This window comes from Diabrotica undecimpunctata, chromosome 1, assembly GCF_040954645.1.
Source record: "Diabrotica undecimpunctata isolate CICGRU chromosome 1, icDiaUnde3, whole genome shotgun sequence".
Classification (NCBI taxonomy): Eukaryota; Metazoa; Arthropoda; class Insecta; order Coleoptera; family Chrysomelidae; genus Diabrotica; species Diabrotica undecimpunctata.
Window position 1 is genome coordinate 207,545,391 of NC_092803.1, and position 14,260 is coordinate 207,559,650.

The 14,260-nt window shown below is 33.5% G+C and overlaps 1 protein-coding gene across 7 annotated transcripts in view; it reads right to left on the reverse strand.

The window, feature by feature from the left end:
- Window positions 1-14,260, reverse strand: part of Prosap (SH3 and multiple ankyrin repeat domains prosap) — a 382,041-nt gene that overhangs the window by 534 nt on the left and 367,247 nt on the right. For all 7 annotated transcript variants that reach the window (XM_072521080.1, XM_072521079.1, XM_072521081.1 and 4 more), the window contains 5 exons: window positions 13,934-14,247; window positions 13,497-13,785; window positions 11,942-12,196; window positions 10,474-10,687; window positions 6,315-6,577 (listed from right to left, as the gene is read on the reverse strand). In XM_072521080.1, coding sequence (XP_072377181.1) covers window positions 6,315-6,577; window positions 10,474-10,687; window positions 11,942-12,196; window positions 13,497-13,785; window positions 13,934-14,247 — 1,335 coding nt within the window. The remainder of the gene's footprint in view (window positions 1-6,314; window positions 6,578-10,473; window positions 10,688-11,941; window positions 12,197-13,496; window positions 13,786-13,933; window positions 14,248-14,260) is intronic.

The window sequence follows — 14,260 nt, forward strand, 5'->3', positions numbered from 1 at the left end:
GAGTTATTGAAGACAAGTTATTTAAATTTATGAAAAAAAAAACAGGATGCAAGCATCCATATTATCAACATGTATGCTCGAGAATGACAACTGCAATCTTCACCAGGACCGCACTGATTTTGAGAGATCAACAAAGTACTCTATCTTTTAAATTAAACAACAAATTATTCCAACAATCTTCTGATGATAAAGAAGTTAAGTTCATGTTTGAATACGCGGCATTGTCTTCACCGTAATGGATCGTTCAATCGGAATAAAAATAAATTAATGAAATGTTTCAAAATATTTGTAAAACTATTAAATATCTCTCTCTTTTGGTCGGGTAATTTGGTCGATCCATCTTGTTAAGGATCTTCCTCGTGATCTTCGGCGTTCTATCTTTCCTTGGATAACAATTCTTTCCATGTTTTCTGTGTCTGCTCTCGTAACATGTCTCGTAACAAATTTTAATTATTGGAGATGGACCTTACTGTAGAGCCATTTGATGAGCTTTATCTCATTGAAAAACTAAATTATTTTTCCTGTGGTCGGTCCACGCAAATCATAACATTCTCCTCCTACAGAAAATTTCAGTGGCGTCTATCTTTCTTCTTTCCACTTGTCGTAGGGTCCAAGATTCACATCTGTATGCCAGTGTTGGGAATATTAGGTAGTTGATCAACCTCATGAGATTTGAGAGTGCTTGCATATTTTGGCCATCTTTCCTCCAGCGACTTTTGCTAGATCAAATCTTCGTTTTATTTTTTCTTTTAGTGACCCTGTGTTTGTGATCAATGATTCCAGATTTAAGTATGAGGTCACAACGCCAAACTAGTCAATCTTGGTTCGGAGAAATAAGAAAGTCCTATTAAGTAAGCTTTATATTGAGCGAGTGGTCTATTATCAAAATCGCCAATATCCACCTTTATCAATTTTCTATAGAGACAATTCAAAAAGAATTATGAACATTGGCAATTATGATACTAATATTGTAACTTTGGTTACTTTTTCACAAATTACGCTGCCTCCGAGTCATTTAAAACGGGTCTAGTTAAATCAAAAGTCATTATTGTCAAATTTTATTTGATTTTAATGAAATTACACTGACACTATTATATTTTCTTTGTTTAGTGGACCACAGACTGGTAAATCCATGTTCTGTAAAGATGGTCTGTAGTATTCCAACCTTGAATTTTGGAGCCAAGTGTTTTCAAAATAAATTTCCAGCAAACTCTTGACGTCTTTTAACTTCTTGGGACTGACACTGTGTATATGGTTGGTTTCAAGTTTAGCTAAATTAATATGAGACAACTTTTTTTTAAACTTGTTTGGGCTTTGAAACACAGTTGAAACGTTGAATTTTTTATTACTCTCCACCAAATGTCTTCAGCGTTTTTGATGAATCGACGCAAATAAAGTCGTTTGCATTCGGTAAGTCTAAAATGCCACTGTCTTGCTAATTTTAGGAAGATATCAGCATCAGTCTTCCAGTCGAAAATGTTAAAATATTGGTCAACAAAGTAGTGCAGTGTTTTTTAATAATATATTTTGCAGGACTTCAAGCCTTTTTATTTTTCTTTCGATCAGTCCAAATATTTAATTGTGAGTGATAAATGAGTACCCTCTAAAAGGCTAATAGGTCCATTATCTTTATATTTCCTGGAGCTTGCTGGGATAACCATGTCGAGCACATTCTTGACTACCACATTCTGTTGCACAGCACTAGTTACCTTTGACATAATATATTATCTGTTTGGCATAAACAGTGCCAGATTAAAGAGCATCCAGCAATAGCTGAATGAGTTTTGAGACGTAAACGCAGCCTTTGAGTACCTCTAAACAACGGTAAGATTATGTAAACAAAGCTGCATGCCTGTAATATTCCTGCTGGACACTTTTGATAAAGTTTGATGTTTTTGTGAAAAGAGAAAGTGATTGTGTTGGAATTTTCTTCATTCGGCAAATTATATAATGCCCTGGCTCAAAGCTTGTGGATTATTTTTTGATACATTAAATAGCTTTCTCACCTACTTTAGATAGCTTAATTTTCCTCTAGTAATAAACAGGTGGAACCCAAATCTATACGTGTCTCGAAAAGAATAAATTAAAATTTTTGTTAAAAGCCTCTCAGAAAGGGCTTTCCTTGACCGGTTCATTCGACGGATCACTTGAGTAAAATTGGTAAAGCTTAGTAATGTTTGTCTTTAGATGGATATTTCCGTTTAAATTTGACACGGCACTAATATGACTCAATATATTTGAGCTTCATTATAAAAGCCACTACACTTTTCTTCTGATTTAAAAACTTTCCTGTCTTTCTGTCTTTACTCCTTCTTTCAATAGGTACATTATTGTAATTTTTATAAATTTCAATGGCTGTCACGTAATGCGAAATATGATCAGATATGCCTTTAGACAGATAACCGTATTATCAGTCAAATTAATGAGATATTGGCACGTCGTTGTTATCGTCGATCTCCTCGATGTTCCTGGATAAATTTCAATACTATTCAATATAAATGCATCTTGTGAAATCATTGTTGAATTGGTCTAGAATAGTTCCTTGACTTCTGCAAGATTAGTTAGTTAAATTTTTGCATTAGAAAGCTGTTAAATTGTGCTGGGCACTGAGGTTGCTTTAGTACTTTTTCGATATATCTGCAATAGAAAGAAGAGGTCCACTTGTAGCCGAGACTCTTATATCAGTAGTTTTTTGATTTTAACGTTTTCTATCATACACTGGTTAGTCAAAGACAAGAGATTTTAAACCAAAAAAAGTTTTAAACCAAACTGCTACAAATATTGCACCTATCTAAGACTTTTATTAATATTATATTTCCATTTTGCAGGTTGTCTGATTTTTATTCGGCTTTTTGTTAGTAATCAATGTCTCCATTCACTATTAATCCAACCATGATTCGAAGGATGTCTTTGGCATCGAATTCATTATCATTCCATTGCCGATGTAGCTCCCATTACGATGCAGCTTCAATCCCATAACGAGTGTGTATTTCGGGGATGGATACTTAACCCCATTTTTTCATCTCCATTTCCAGTTTTTGATTACCATTTTTCTTTTTGGGTCAGGATATTCAATTCTTTAGAAGCAGGATCACCATGCAAAGTAAAGACTATATCTATTTATCTATCGTGCAGTAGGTAGAACGAGAAATCTTCTTATTTTTCTCACAAACAAACTTAATTTTAAATTGAATTTATTAATAATTTTTTAATGCATGCTAATAATAGTTATGGTAGGACGACGATGAATGCAACCCAGTTATAATTGTTGACCTTGTTTGCCAAGCACATTTTTATTTTATAATGTATTATGTAGGTCATTGTTATACAAACATTTTCTGTGTGGTCATTATATTTAAGGTTCTAATAAACAGCTTATGTAGAAAAAACAAAATAAACATATTATTTTTGAAGTGAAAACTTCTTTAGCGACGTTATGTGCCTTTTTTTAACAAGGACTTTAAATCTATTCCTGTTCCCCTTATAAGAAAAACGAGTTCGTCTCTTACAACGCTTACAACCTAACCCAACCTAACCTAAAGATTTGAAAATAAACAAGCATTGACTAACGTAAGTCAACTATGTTGCTTGTTTTAGGTATTCAGGTCACCAGCATGAAAGAAAGTCTCCTGATTGGCGCTTTTAAACATCGGTTGTTTTGATACGAAAATTCCCAAGTCTTAGGTTACTTTGACAACAATAGCATAATTGATGGTGATTATTAAGAACATATTGGCTCTTTTAAGACTAAACGTTACTCACAGTCGATAGGTATTTATGAGACGAATTAGAAATACGAGATTTTGATACTAGACGACTTAAGTATTTTAAGTGCTACTAGAATTCTGGATATAATCTAGTATGTAAAATAATGTTTGTCAATGATAAATTTAAATCCAAATGTCCAAATACTTTGGATTGTCTTACAAGTAAGCATAATGCTTTTTATGAATATTTGCATACTATGGAGTATCCCACACGGTTTTTTTAATAAATAGGGGATTACATTTAACTATTAAAATATAAGTTAATTAATATATTGTAACGATGCTCTGCTCGTTTAATAGTTCGAACCGTGGGAGTGTCAATATTTGCGCATCCACTTCTACAACGTGACGGCGAAGTGGGAATCAGAACGGCTATTTAAGGCGTGTGAATAGCGGAATTAGACAGTCTTGTAGCTAGCGCTCTAGGCTCCCTGACTCGCCGGTGTAGTGAACCTGCGAGCCATCTTGGACAGAGAGATTTCCGTATTGAGGATCATACTCTGTCCTTAACCAAGCGGAACCCATCGGTACTGTGTATTGAACATTACCGTGGATCTGCACAGAGCCAAGCCGGACAGACAGATTTCCGTATTGAGGATCGTACTCTGTCCTTAGCCAAGTGGAACCCATCGGTATTTGTGTATTGAACATTACCGTGGGTCTGCTATTTCATTTCTTCATTAGTAATAATTAGTTTCTTTTCTTTTATAGACGTTCGCCGGGGAATTCATTCATCGCGGGACCCAGACGGAAACGTAGAATTCATTTTATTTTTGTTTTATAAGTATACAACGTAGAATTCCTTTTTTTATTTTTTATTTATTGTATATATACTAAATAGATTTATTTTTATTTCAAACCTGTGTTTTACTGAGTCTGTCGCCCCGAAAGAGCTACCCATCACAAACTGGCGCCCGAGCAAAAGTTAATAACATGCCGACAGATAAAGACACAGACTCAGTAACAGGTACGTCGTGGATAAATCGACTTTGCAAAGAGGAATTGCAGAACAAGGCCAAAAAATGCGGCTTAGATCCCAAGGGAACCGTCGACGAATTGAGAGCACGACTCCGAACCTATTTTAAAAATTGCGAGGAAGCTACAGGAACAATCGCAAAAGAAAAAACTTCCAAGGGAACAGAATCCGACACACTGACCCAGGAAATTTCGGGCATCCGAAGACAATTACAGGAATTAACAATAACGAAACAAATGGGGCAACCAGAATTGCTAAATCAAGTACGAAAGTGGAACACACACTTCGACAAGAAACATTCGGATGCAATAGAATTCTTAGAGAGGATAGACGAATTAAGCTTGGCCTACGAGATCGATAAACAAGATCTACTAAGAGCATTACCAGAATTATTAGGAGACCACGCTTTGTTATGGTACAGAAACAATAACAAAAATTGGAAGTCATGGACAGATTTCAGCGAAGATTTTAAAAAAGCTTTCTATCCAGGGGATATTTGCTACAACTAGAAGAGGAAATCCGAAACAGAAAACAGAGACATAACGAACCAGTAGATAGATATATCACGGAGATTCAAACATTAATCAGACGAGAAGGATCTTTTTCTAAAAACCAAGAACTTGAAAGGATATACAAAAATTTGTTACCAGAATATAAGCTTTATGCTCGCCGCCGGGATTTCGGAAACTTAACCGAATTACAGGATTTAGCCCAAGAATACGAAGCTCTAGAAGACGAAAAGACCCGAGCAAATCAGATTTGCCGTGGAAACTGGAGACGCACGGACCAAGCGGAGTACGATTTCAAACATTTCTCGATTCAATTCAATGCCAAATATAAACAAAATGTGGATAATCATCCATCAAACTTATTGTGCGATCCTGTGGAGTCAGCAGTAAATATGTGTCATAAATTTCGTATTTAAAAGCAAATTTTGGTATTACAATATATTTTTAGTATTTTGAAATGTGAGTAGCGTTAGACGCCGTCTTGTGTTTTCATCAGTAAACCTGAGTTCTGATGTATTGGTAAGTTTATCAATAAAGAAAAAGAATCTACAATCTTTATTTATTCTGAAATGAAACATGGATAATTGGTTGGGTTAGCCGTGTGAAGGCCCAACATAACACTACCTACCTTGGTGTTTATTAAGAACCAAAAACCTTTTGAGTGTTTTCTTGTGGTATGTTTAACTCAAATATTATTTTATATGAGATTTAAATACAATTGATTGTGAAGAGAACTACATTTTACAATTACTTTGAAGTTTCCATTTACAATTCGGAAATCGTTTTTAAAAATTAATTACCATCAATTGTGGCTTAATTCCATACAAAAACATGCCTCACGAAGACAGTTTCAAAATCTTTTTATTTTATTTACATTTAGATGGAGCAAAAGTAAGTACCTTTTATGTCAAAAGTTAAATCAGGGTAACAAAACAATAAACAAATAAATAAAATTTTTATTAGTACTAGATCCAAATTATCAGATTCTAATATAAAATAGCACCCATCTACAACGATTAGTACCACGGTTACATTATATATCTGCGATAAACAAAATCTCACCTATTTGTGCCCGCTGATTTTTGTTACCGGACACTATACTGTTTTGTTCGGTAAGCTCGGTATTCCCGCAGGGCATAATCTCCTGATCGGAACTGACCCCGGACGAGCTATTATCACCGTCTTCCAAAGCAGCGTCCGCTTCTTTCTGTTTCTTTAGAAGGTCGTCTGGGTACGATTTGGAGGATTTCAGAAGGGATCGGCCGCGCTGTATTTCCTCGACGCTAAAGCTATGCGGTATCGAGCTGCTCCCCGAAGAACTTCCACTAAAAATAAAATAATGTAATTAGAAATAAGGATACAACTGAAAGAAGCCTGTGAAGTATTTATTACAATCAAATACATAGTTGTAAGCAGAGATCTATCACTAGAGTTTAACAAGCCTGATCATGCAGACCAATCTATTCCTGTTCTGCAGTCACCGAGCCCAGACTTTGCAATAAGACGCCACAGGATGTAAAGTGTGTTCATTAACACCATTGAATGTTACTTACGCTTTTCCAACTAAACAGAAAGACACACAGTAATGGCAGCAGGTAAAGAATATGGAGAAAATACAGACACATAAAAATGAGTTTTTGTAACGATGTGCATCGCCTCCGTACCGTCAGCGCTTCGTAGATACATACGATGAAAGGACTACGACGATATAAAACAGCGTACGCCACTAGAGAGAGTCCAGTTCCGCTAGAGTGCGAATCAAGTAGAAACTCCACCGGGACCCTGGGTATCGACTGGAGGCCAACCGCTTCTGATAAAATATTGATCTAGAGGCAGCTCCGTACCTGATCTTGGAGTATTGATCTGAGACGGATCTATTGTTTCCTGTGACTAAGTACTGATTAGTCGCTGTCTACTCCTCGTCGAACCGACTGTTGATTGGCCCGTTCCACCTCTATTCCTATGACTCGTCCCTTCTCGTCTGTGCCGAGTGTGTGTTAACACACCGTAATTACCGTTTAGATTTTATAACATTTTAATTTTATTTTGTTAATTCTTTATTTCAAATATATTTTTCTTTAAAGTAAACCTGTGTTTTAATGAGTCTGCTCTCTAAAAGAACTACTTGTCACATCTTTTACCATTGATTTGGGGTAGAAGACAAAAAAGATGTGGCAGCTGGAAGCTTTGTGGCCATAGAAACCGAGAAAAAGACGAACAGGCTATATTAATTAGTTTCAATTTTTATTTGATGAATTGTGTCAACGTAAAAATGCGATTTTTAATATTACTGATAACTAGACTTCGGCAAATATGCATATTGCATATTTTGCATATTGTGCATATTTTATGCAAATATTTCATATTTTGGCATATTTGTATAAAAGTTTGCATAAAGTGCATAAAAGTTCAGATTTTTATACTGTATTTGAAAATTTTTAAACATACCAATTTATTTCAATTCTTGTATAAAATTTTGTAGTCATTTTAATCAAGAAATGATCTAAGTACGTAATCTCTACAGGTACAAAACATTTACAATTTCAAAGAAGATCAATTTAAGTAGCCCTCAACATTCTTAGAAAGTCTCGGTCACTGAGGCATTCAGTTATTGGATAATCGCTAAGGGTTCGCTCATTTGCATTTTATGATCTAATCCCCAAATCTATCTACAATTTATTGTATCTTAACAGCAGGTAAACGGCTAATAGTTTTGTTCTTAATTTAGGGATTTTCCAAAATCTCCCAGTTTATTGAATTAGGTACCTAAACATTTCTAATTTGATTCTCAGATTTGTAAATCATTTTTGTTTTGATATTCAAAGCGTAAACACTCGTTGTGCGTAACAAAAAGGAAGATTGTGATTTTATAATGCCTAAAACAACCAGTGCTTCAACTTGGATTAAACCTTATAAAGAGCTGTCTATGGATATGGGAAAAATCTACTGTTCAGTCTGTGGCAAAATTGTAAGTATCTAATATTTTCTATTAAATATCTAATATTTCATACATACAGGGTGGTTCCAAATGAAACTTACAACGTTTGACTGTAGATACTTCTCGAAAAATTGAACAAAACGATATAGTTAATGAGGGGTCAAACTTATTTACTTTTCGAGATACAGTGATACGGTGTTAAAATTAAAAAAAATTAAATTCTTTTAGTTAATAACAACAATAACTTTAAAACCAATAAACGTATTTACTTGAAATTTAGTACTCGTAAGTTGTTTTTAAATGAAAAATAGCTTCCTTTAGTGAGAAAAAATTGTCCATGGTACAATACAATGGTGTGTATTTAGAAAAATTTTTCACCTTTACTTTTTTTTTATGAAGTCAGCTATTCTAAAACACAATTATTTTTATTGTAATTGAATTAACAAAAAAAAACTTTTGTTGAATTTTAAAATAATTTATATGATGTACTAATGGTTAGTAACAAAAACTAATTTGTGGATTAATACTGCATTTAAAACACTTAGCGAGTGTTTTTTTTTCCAAACCAGTTATTTGATTAACCAAAAACACCTTGTATATTTTTATATTTTAAAGGTTGGGTTAAAATGAAGGTTTTTATTTTTATTTATAGATAGCATGTGAGAAGAAATTTCAGATAGACCAACATGTGAGAACTGCTTCACACATTGCAAAAAAAGGAAAAATAGGAGGAAAACATCAAACTTCAATGGCTAAATGTTTCCAATCTACTTCAAAAAAATTAGATGAGCAAGAAACTTTTAATGAAGACTTGTGTCGCGCATTAGTGTCTGCAAACATACCGCTTTCAAAATTAGCAAATGAAAATTTTAGTTCGTTTCTAAAAAAATATTGCAAACTTAATGTTCCAAGGATCGGTCTCTAAGAAGAAATAATGTGAACGGGCTATACTCATCGGTGTTAATTAATATTAAGGAAGAAATTGCAGATAATTATTTTTACATATCTGTAGACGAAACCACTGATTCCTCAGGAAAGTATATTGCTCATTTATTGATTGGTGTTCTTAAAGAAGATACCTTACCAAAATCTCATCTTATTTCATGCCAGCAACTTGAGAAAACAAATGCTTTAACAATTTCGCGTTTTATACAAGAAACATTAGCAACTTTTTTTCTTCTGACAACTATTCCTTCTAATAAATTACTGCTTATTTTATCGGATGCTGCTCCTTATATGGTGAAAGCAGGACAAAATTTAAAAATATTTTTCCCAGATTTAATGTTACTTGTGTAGCGCATGGATTAAACAGAGTTGCAGAGGAAATACGAAAAAAGTTTCCTCTTGTAAATACCATGATATCCAGTGTCAAAAAAGTATTTCTTAAATCTCCTATAAGAATTCAACTTTATAAAGAAATGCTATCTAACATTCCTCTTCCACCACAACCTATTTTAACGCGATGGGGAACATGGTTAGAAGCAGCTAATTTTTATGCAGATCATTTTGTTAAAATAAAGAACATAATTGATACGTTAACAGATGAAAGTTCCCAATCTCTTTTGGATTCTAAACAAACTTTTCAGAGTAACTTGCTTCAACAAGAACTTTCATTTATAAAATCAAATTTTAGTTTTGTTCAAAAAACAATTACTCAGTTAGAATCACCAAAACTGTCATTGTTCGAAAGTACAGCATTAATAAAAGAATTTGCGTCATGTTGTCGGAACGTTAGAGGTAATATTGGAAAAGATATTTTAAAAAAATTTGAAGCTACTATGGAAAAAAATAAAGGTTACCATATTCTTTCTGAAGTAGTCAGTGTTCTAGCTGGAAATATTTCGGAAACAATTAATTTAGAACCAAATGTTTTGGTTAGTTTGAAAAATGCTCCCGTTACATCAGTTGATGTTGAACGAATTTTTTCCATATATAAATATATGTACTCAGACAGAAGCCACAAGTTTTTGTTAGAAAATTTTGAACACCACTTGGTCATTTATTGTTACCATAATTCTAAATAAGTTTATTCATACTTAAAAATGATGTAGTTACTTAAAATAAATGTAAATCTTAATGAATAGTAGGAAATATTTAGTTATGTACACTTTTTTTTTAAATAAAATTGTTACTATTTTACGATTTTTTTATTTATTTGTATGCATATTTTGTAAAATATTTGCATATTTTCGGGTAAACACGTGCATATTTATGCGCATATTTTCTACATTTTTATTTGCATATTTGCCGAAGTCTACTGATAACTATCTAATGGTTACTTACCTTGCATTACTATTTCCACTATTTTCTGTAGCTTGAAGCTGTATGCTATTGATTCGACTAGCCAAACTATCGGTTTTCCTCGGAACGGTTTCGCTTTCCCCTTCGGAATCGGTGCAGCTGTAATCCGGTTCTGGTATCGGGGGTGCTCCAGGTTGCTGTGATAATTTTGGATTCGATTTGCTCGAGACTACTTTTTTCCTGCGTTCTCTTGACCCTAAAACAAAATGTTTTCATCTATTTTAGTCCGAAATGGCTAAAATTAATGCTACAACTTTAACTTTAGGCTTTTGTTGGCCAAAAAACGATAGATATTCTTTATAGAACACTGGGAATATAATGCGCAGGAGTTTGGATAGTGCAGTATGAAATTCCTTTAAGAGGTCAATCAAAAAGAAATAAAGTCACAAAAATGCATTGATGAAACACATAAATGAAGAGAAGAGTAGGGGAATACTGTCAAAAAGAAAGTGTTTTTCCACCACCAAGTTCAATGTGAAACAGATATAGGGAAATTCTATTTCATTTAACCACTGAGCGTCAACGAAATCCTCAAATATTGATTGAACATATTATGTTCCATTAAATAATATTATTTTAATATTTTATTTTGTATTTCATCAGTTATTTGCGCAGATTCATTCACTCTATTGTTAAAGTACTCATATAAAGAGCCGTTACCTATATTCCTAAATCATGTTTTAATTATGTTGTACATGACTGCATAGTATTACACGAACGATATCCTGTAACCTCAACTCATACACTAAAAGTTTCTTGCATGCTCACTTGTCACTTTAGCCATCAAGATAACCAAATTCATCCCCAATTGAACATGTGCGGTACATGATGGATTGAAGGCATCTTAGTTTGTAGCGCACTCCTTAGACTTTATAATTATTTAGATATGAATGAGTAATTGCAATGAGAACACACATAACGACATCAGTCAGATTTCTGTCAAGATTTTCGTGTAATTGTGGGTAATCAGAATACGGACCAGAGCAAGGCAGTCACATCATTTTTACAATATATTTAATTTAAGCACTACATAATTTATTACATGCTTTGGTATCTATAACTAATAACGAAATATGAATATTGACAATATGTAAAATCTCTCTTTAAACAACAGTTTGATGTACACTCAAATCATTAAGTTATCGAGATTTGCTCATGTGGAGATACCTGCAGTTCACCGGCAGATTATATCAATTATAAATAGGTAATTATACACTGGTTCACGGTTTAAGGTTGTTATACATCTAATCAATTGCTAATCTAAGAGCATTATAGAGAAATGATGCATCTAGACATGAGTAGCCTTTTTTTAAGTTGTTTTAACTGAATTTAAACTTACTTTATATTTATAAAAAATAACCTTCTTACATCACTTCAATTTTGCTTAATATCTGTAATCTTACACACGATTCATTCAATATGACTAAAGGAAAATTTTTTGTCAACTTACCAGTAGAATGCGACCTCGAAGCCCTGATTGGTTGAGCATAGGGATTACTCTGTTGTGTGTCAGCTGGTACTTTATTCGAAATATTGTTGTTCGTCGGTTTAAAAGTATTATTCGTTCTCATACTCTGCGACTTTCTGATTTGGGTTTTAGATGTATGAGACGGTAAACTTTTAGATCTGTAGCCGACTGTTTTCATATCTTCTGGAGATGCATACAATTTTGCACTGGCTGTTGGATTAAAGGAAGATACGATACCTAGAAAGTGATCAATATTTCATTACTTTGAAACATTAAGTGTTAAAAGCTGTTAAAAACTGTTAAAACCTGTTAAAAACTGTTAAAAACGGTTAAAAACTGTTAAAATTGTTACAAATATCAGGAACTGGCAAGCAGTTAAAAACTGTTACAGCTGTTCAAAACTTTCAAAAAGCTGATAAAAATTGTTAAAGCTGTTAAACACTGTTGAAACTGTTATAAAACTGTTAAAACTGTTAAGAACTGTTAAGAACTATTAAAAATTGTTAATAATTGATAACAACTGCCAATAGTAGTTAACAACCATTATAACTGAAGTTATGATTATAAGCAATTTGCATTTTAACAGTTATGTCAGATACGGAAATACGATAGATGGCAAAAGAATCACAAATCTTAGATCTTAGAAATCAAGTCATGATCAGGTAATAACTGTTAATAGTTGTTAACAGCTGTTAAAAATAGTTTATAGCTGTTTGTAATTGTTGAAAATTGTTACTGGCTATTGGTAGCCTTTAGTATAGCTCGTAACAACTGTTATTAATGTTAACTGTTAAATTGTTTAACGATTTCTACTTAAAAATATGTTCAAGGAAATGACTTTATTTCATTTTTTCCGAAAGTAATTTAGATAAGTCTAGCTAGATTTAATTAAAAGGAAACCAAAGTTTGGATCTTAAGAGACATTTGAAAATAAAGAAGTTTCATATGCATTTAAAGTTTTTATCTTCTGATTTTGTTTAATAAACAAATGATATTTAATATGAAATTAGTATATACCAATCACAAATCTGCAAAATAATTTTACATTTAGATTACAAGGAACTAGAAAAGGATAGACGGTGATAAAGAAAGACAAAGAGAGACTTAAAAGGCTAGAGACGCATATACACCGACAACATCAGAAAGAAATAAAGTTAAAGAAGGACACAAAGGACAGAGAAACACAAAAAAAGAAAATGTAAGTAAGAAAGATGAACACTGAAAAATAATGTCAAAGAGGGAGAAAAAGAGGGAAATATGATGAGATCGACAAACGGTATACAGTAATTAAGAGGTACTTAGTGCCAAAGAGAAAAAGAGAGAATGCCTAATTAGAGTAGATAAACCAACCTGTATCTATACCGTAAGTGGTCAAGGTCAAGTCTGTCTGATCCATAACCTTTCCTAGATTAGGCAAACTTGACCCTGACCACTTTCGGTCGGTATACAGCTTGGTTTATCTAGTAATGAGATACTGAGATAGAAAATTAAAGAAATACTCATATTCTTATATTGTTCTTAAACAAAAAATCCTTACCTTCGTCTGGGATTTCCCTATTCAAGTGATCATACTCTGAGTGCTTTCCTCTGGAAACGTCAACCTTAACGAGCTGCACTTGAGAAGGTATCGGTGGTGGCGGATGACTCGGAGGTGGTAAACTTCTATTTCCCAGTAAAAGTGAAATATCCTCCTGACTGCGATGGAATTTACTCGGCAACGTTTGACAATTGTAAGCTACATCTTGAACCAAATCAGGAGTGCTGTGGAAGGTTCGTTTCAGTTCTTTTCCACCGGTGAAAAGTTCTGTGAACTTCACTTTGGGGTTCTAAAACAAAAAATCATTAGTTTTGTATATGTGTTGGTCAAATTCTTGCAAGTTTAGTGAATAAAAGTAAAATATAGATTTTTTATAAATTTAAACAACTAAAAAAACTGAGAATGATAAACTGAGACATTGAAAGTGCGATACTTACTTTGGTTTTACTCCTTTTCATCTCAGCAACACTGGCATATACCCTTCCCTTGCTGGGCGAACCTGAAGAATTGGAGCATTGGAATCTGGAGCTGCTCATCAAGGAGCTTTGGCTCATGGCGTTGCTCTCTTTCTGTTTCTGGAACAGTTCTTCTAACACAGAATGTTTTAGACTAGTAGAGGAAGGTCTCTGTCTGATCGACGCTGTTCGGGGTTGAACCGGAGTAGAGGTACAAGTACTACCTGGAGTGGATTGGTGTATCGACTCCGCTGAACTTGATTTTGTTATATCATCAGTCTCATCTTTTTCTCCTCCTAGTAAGAACAA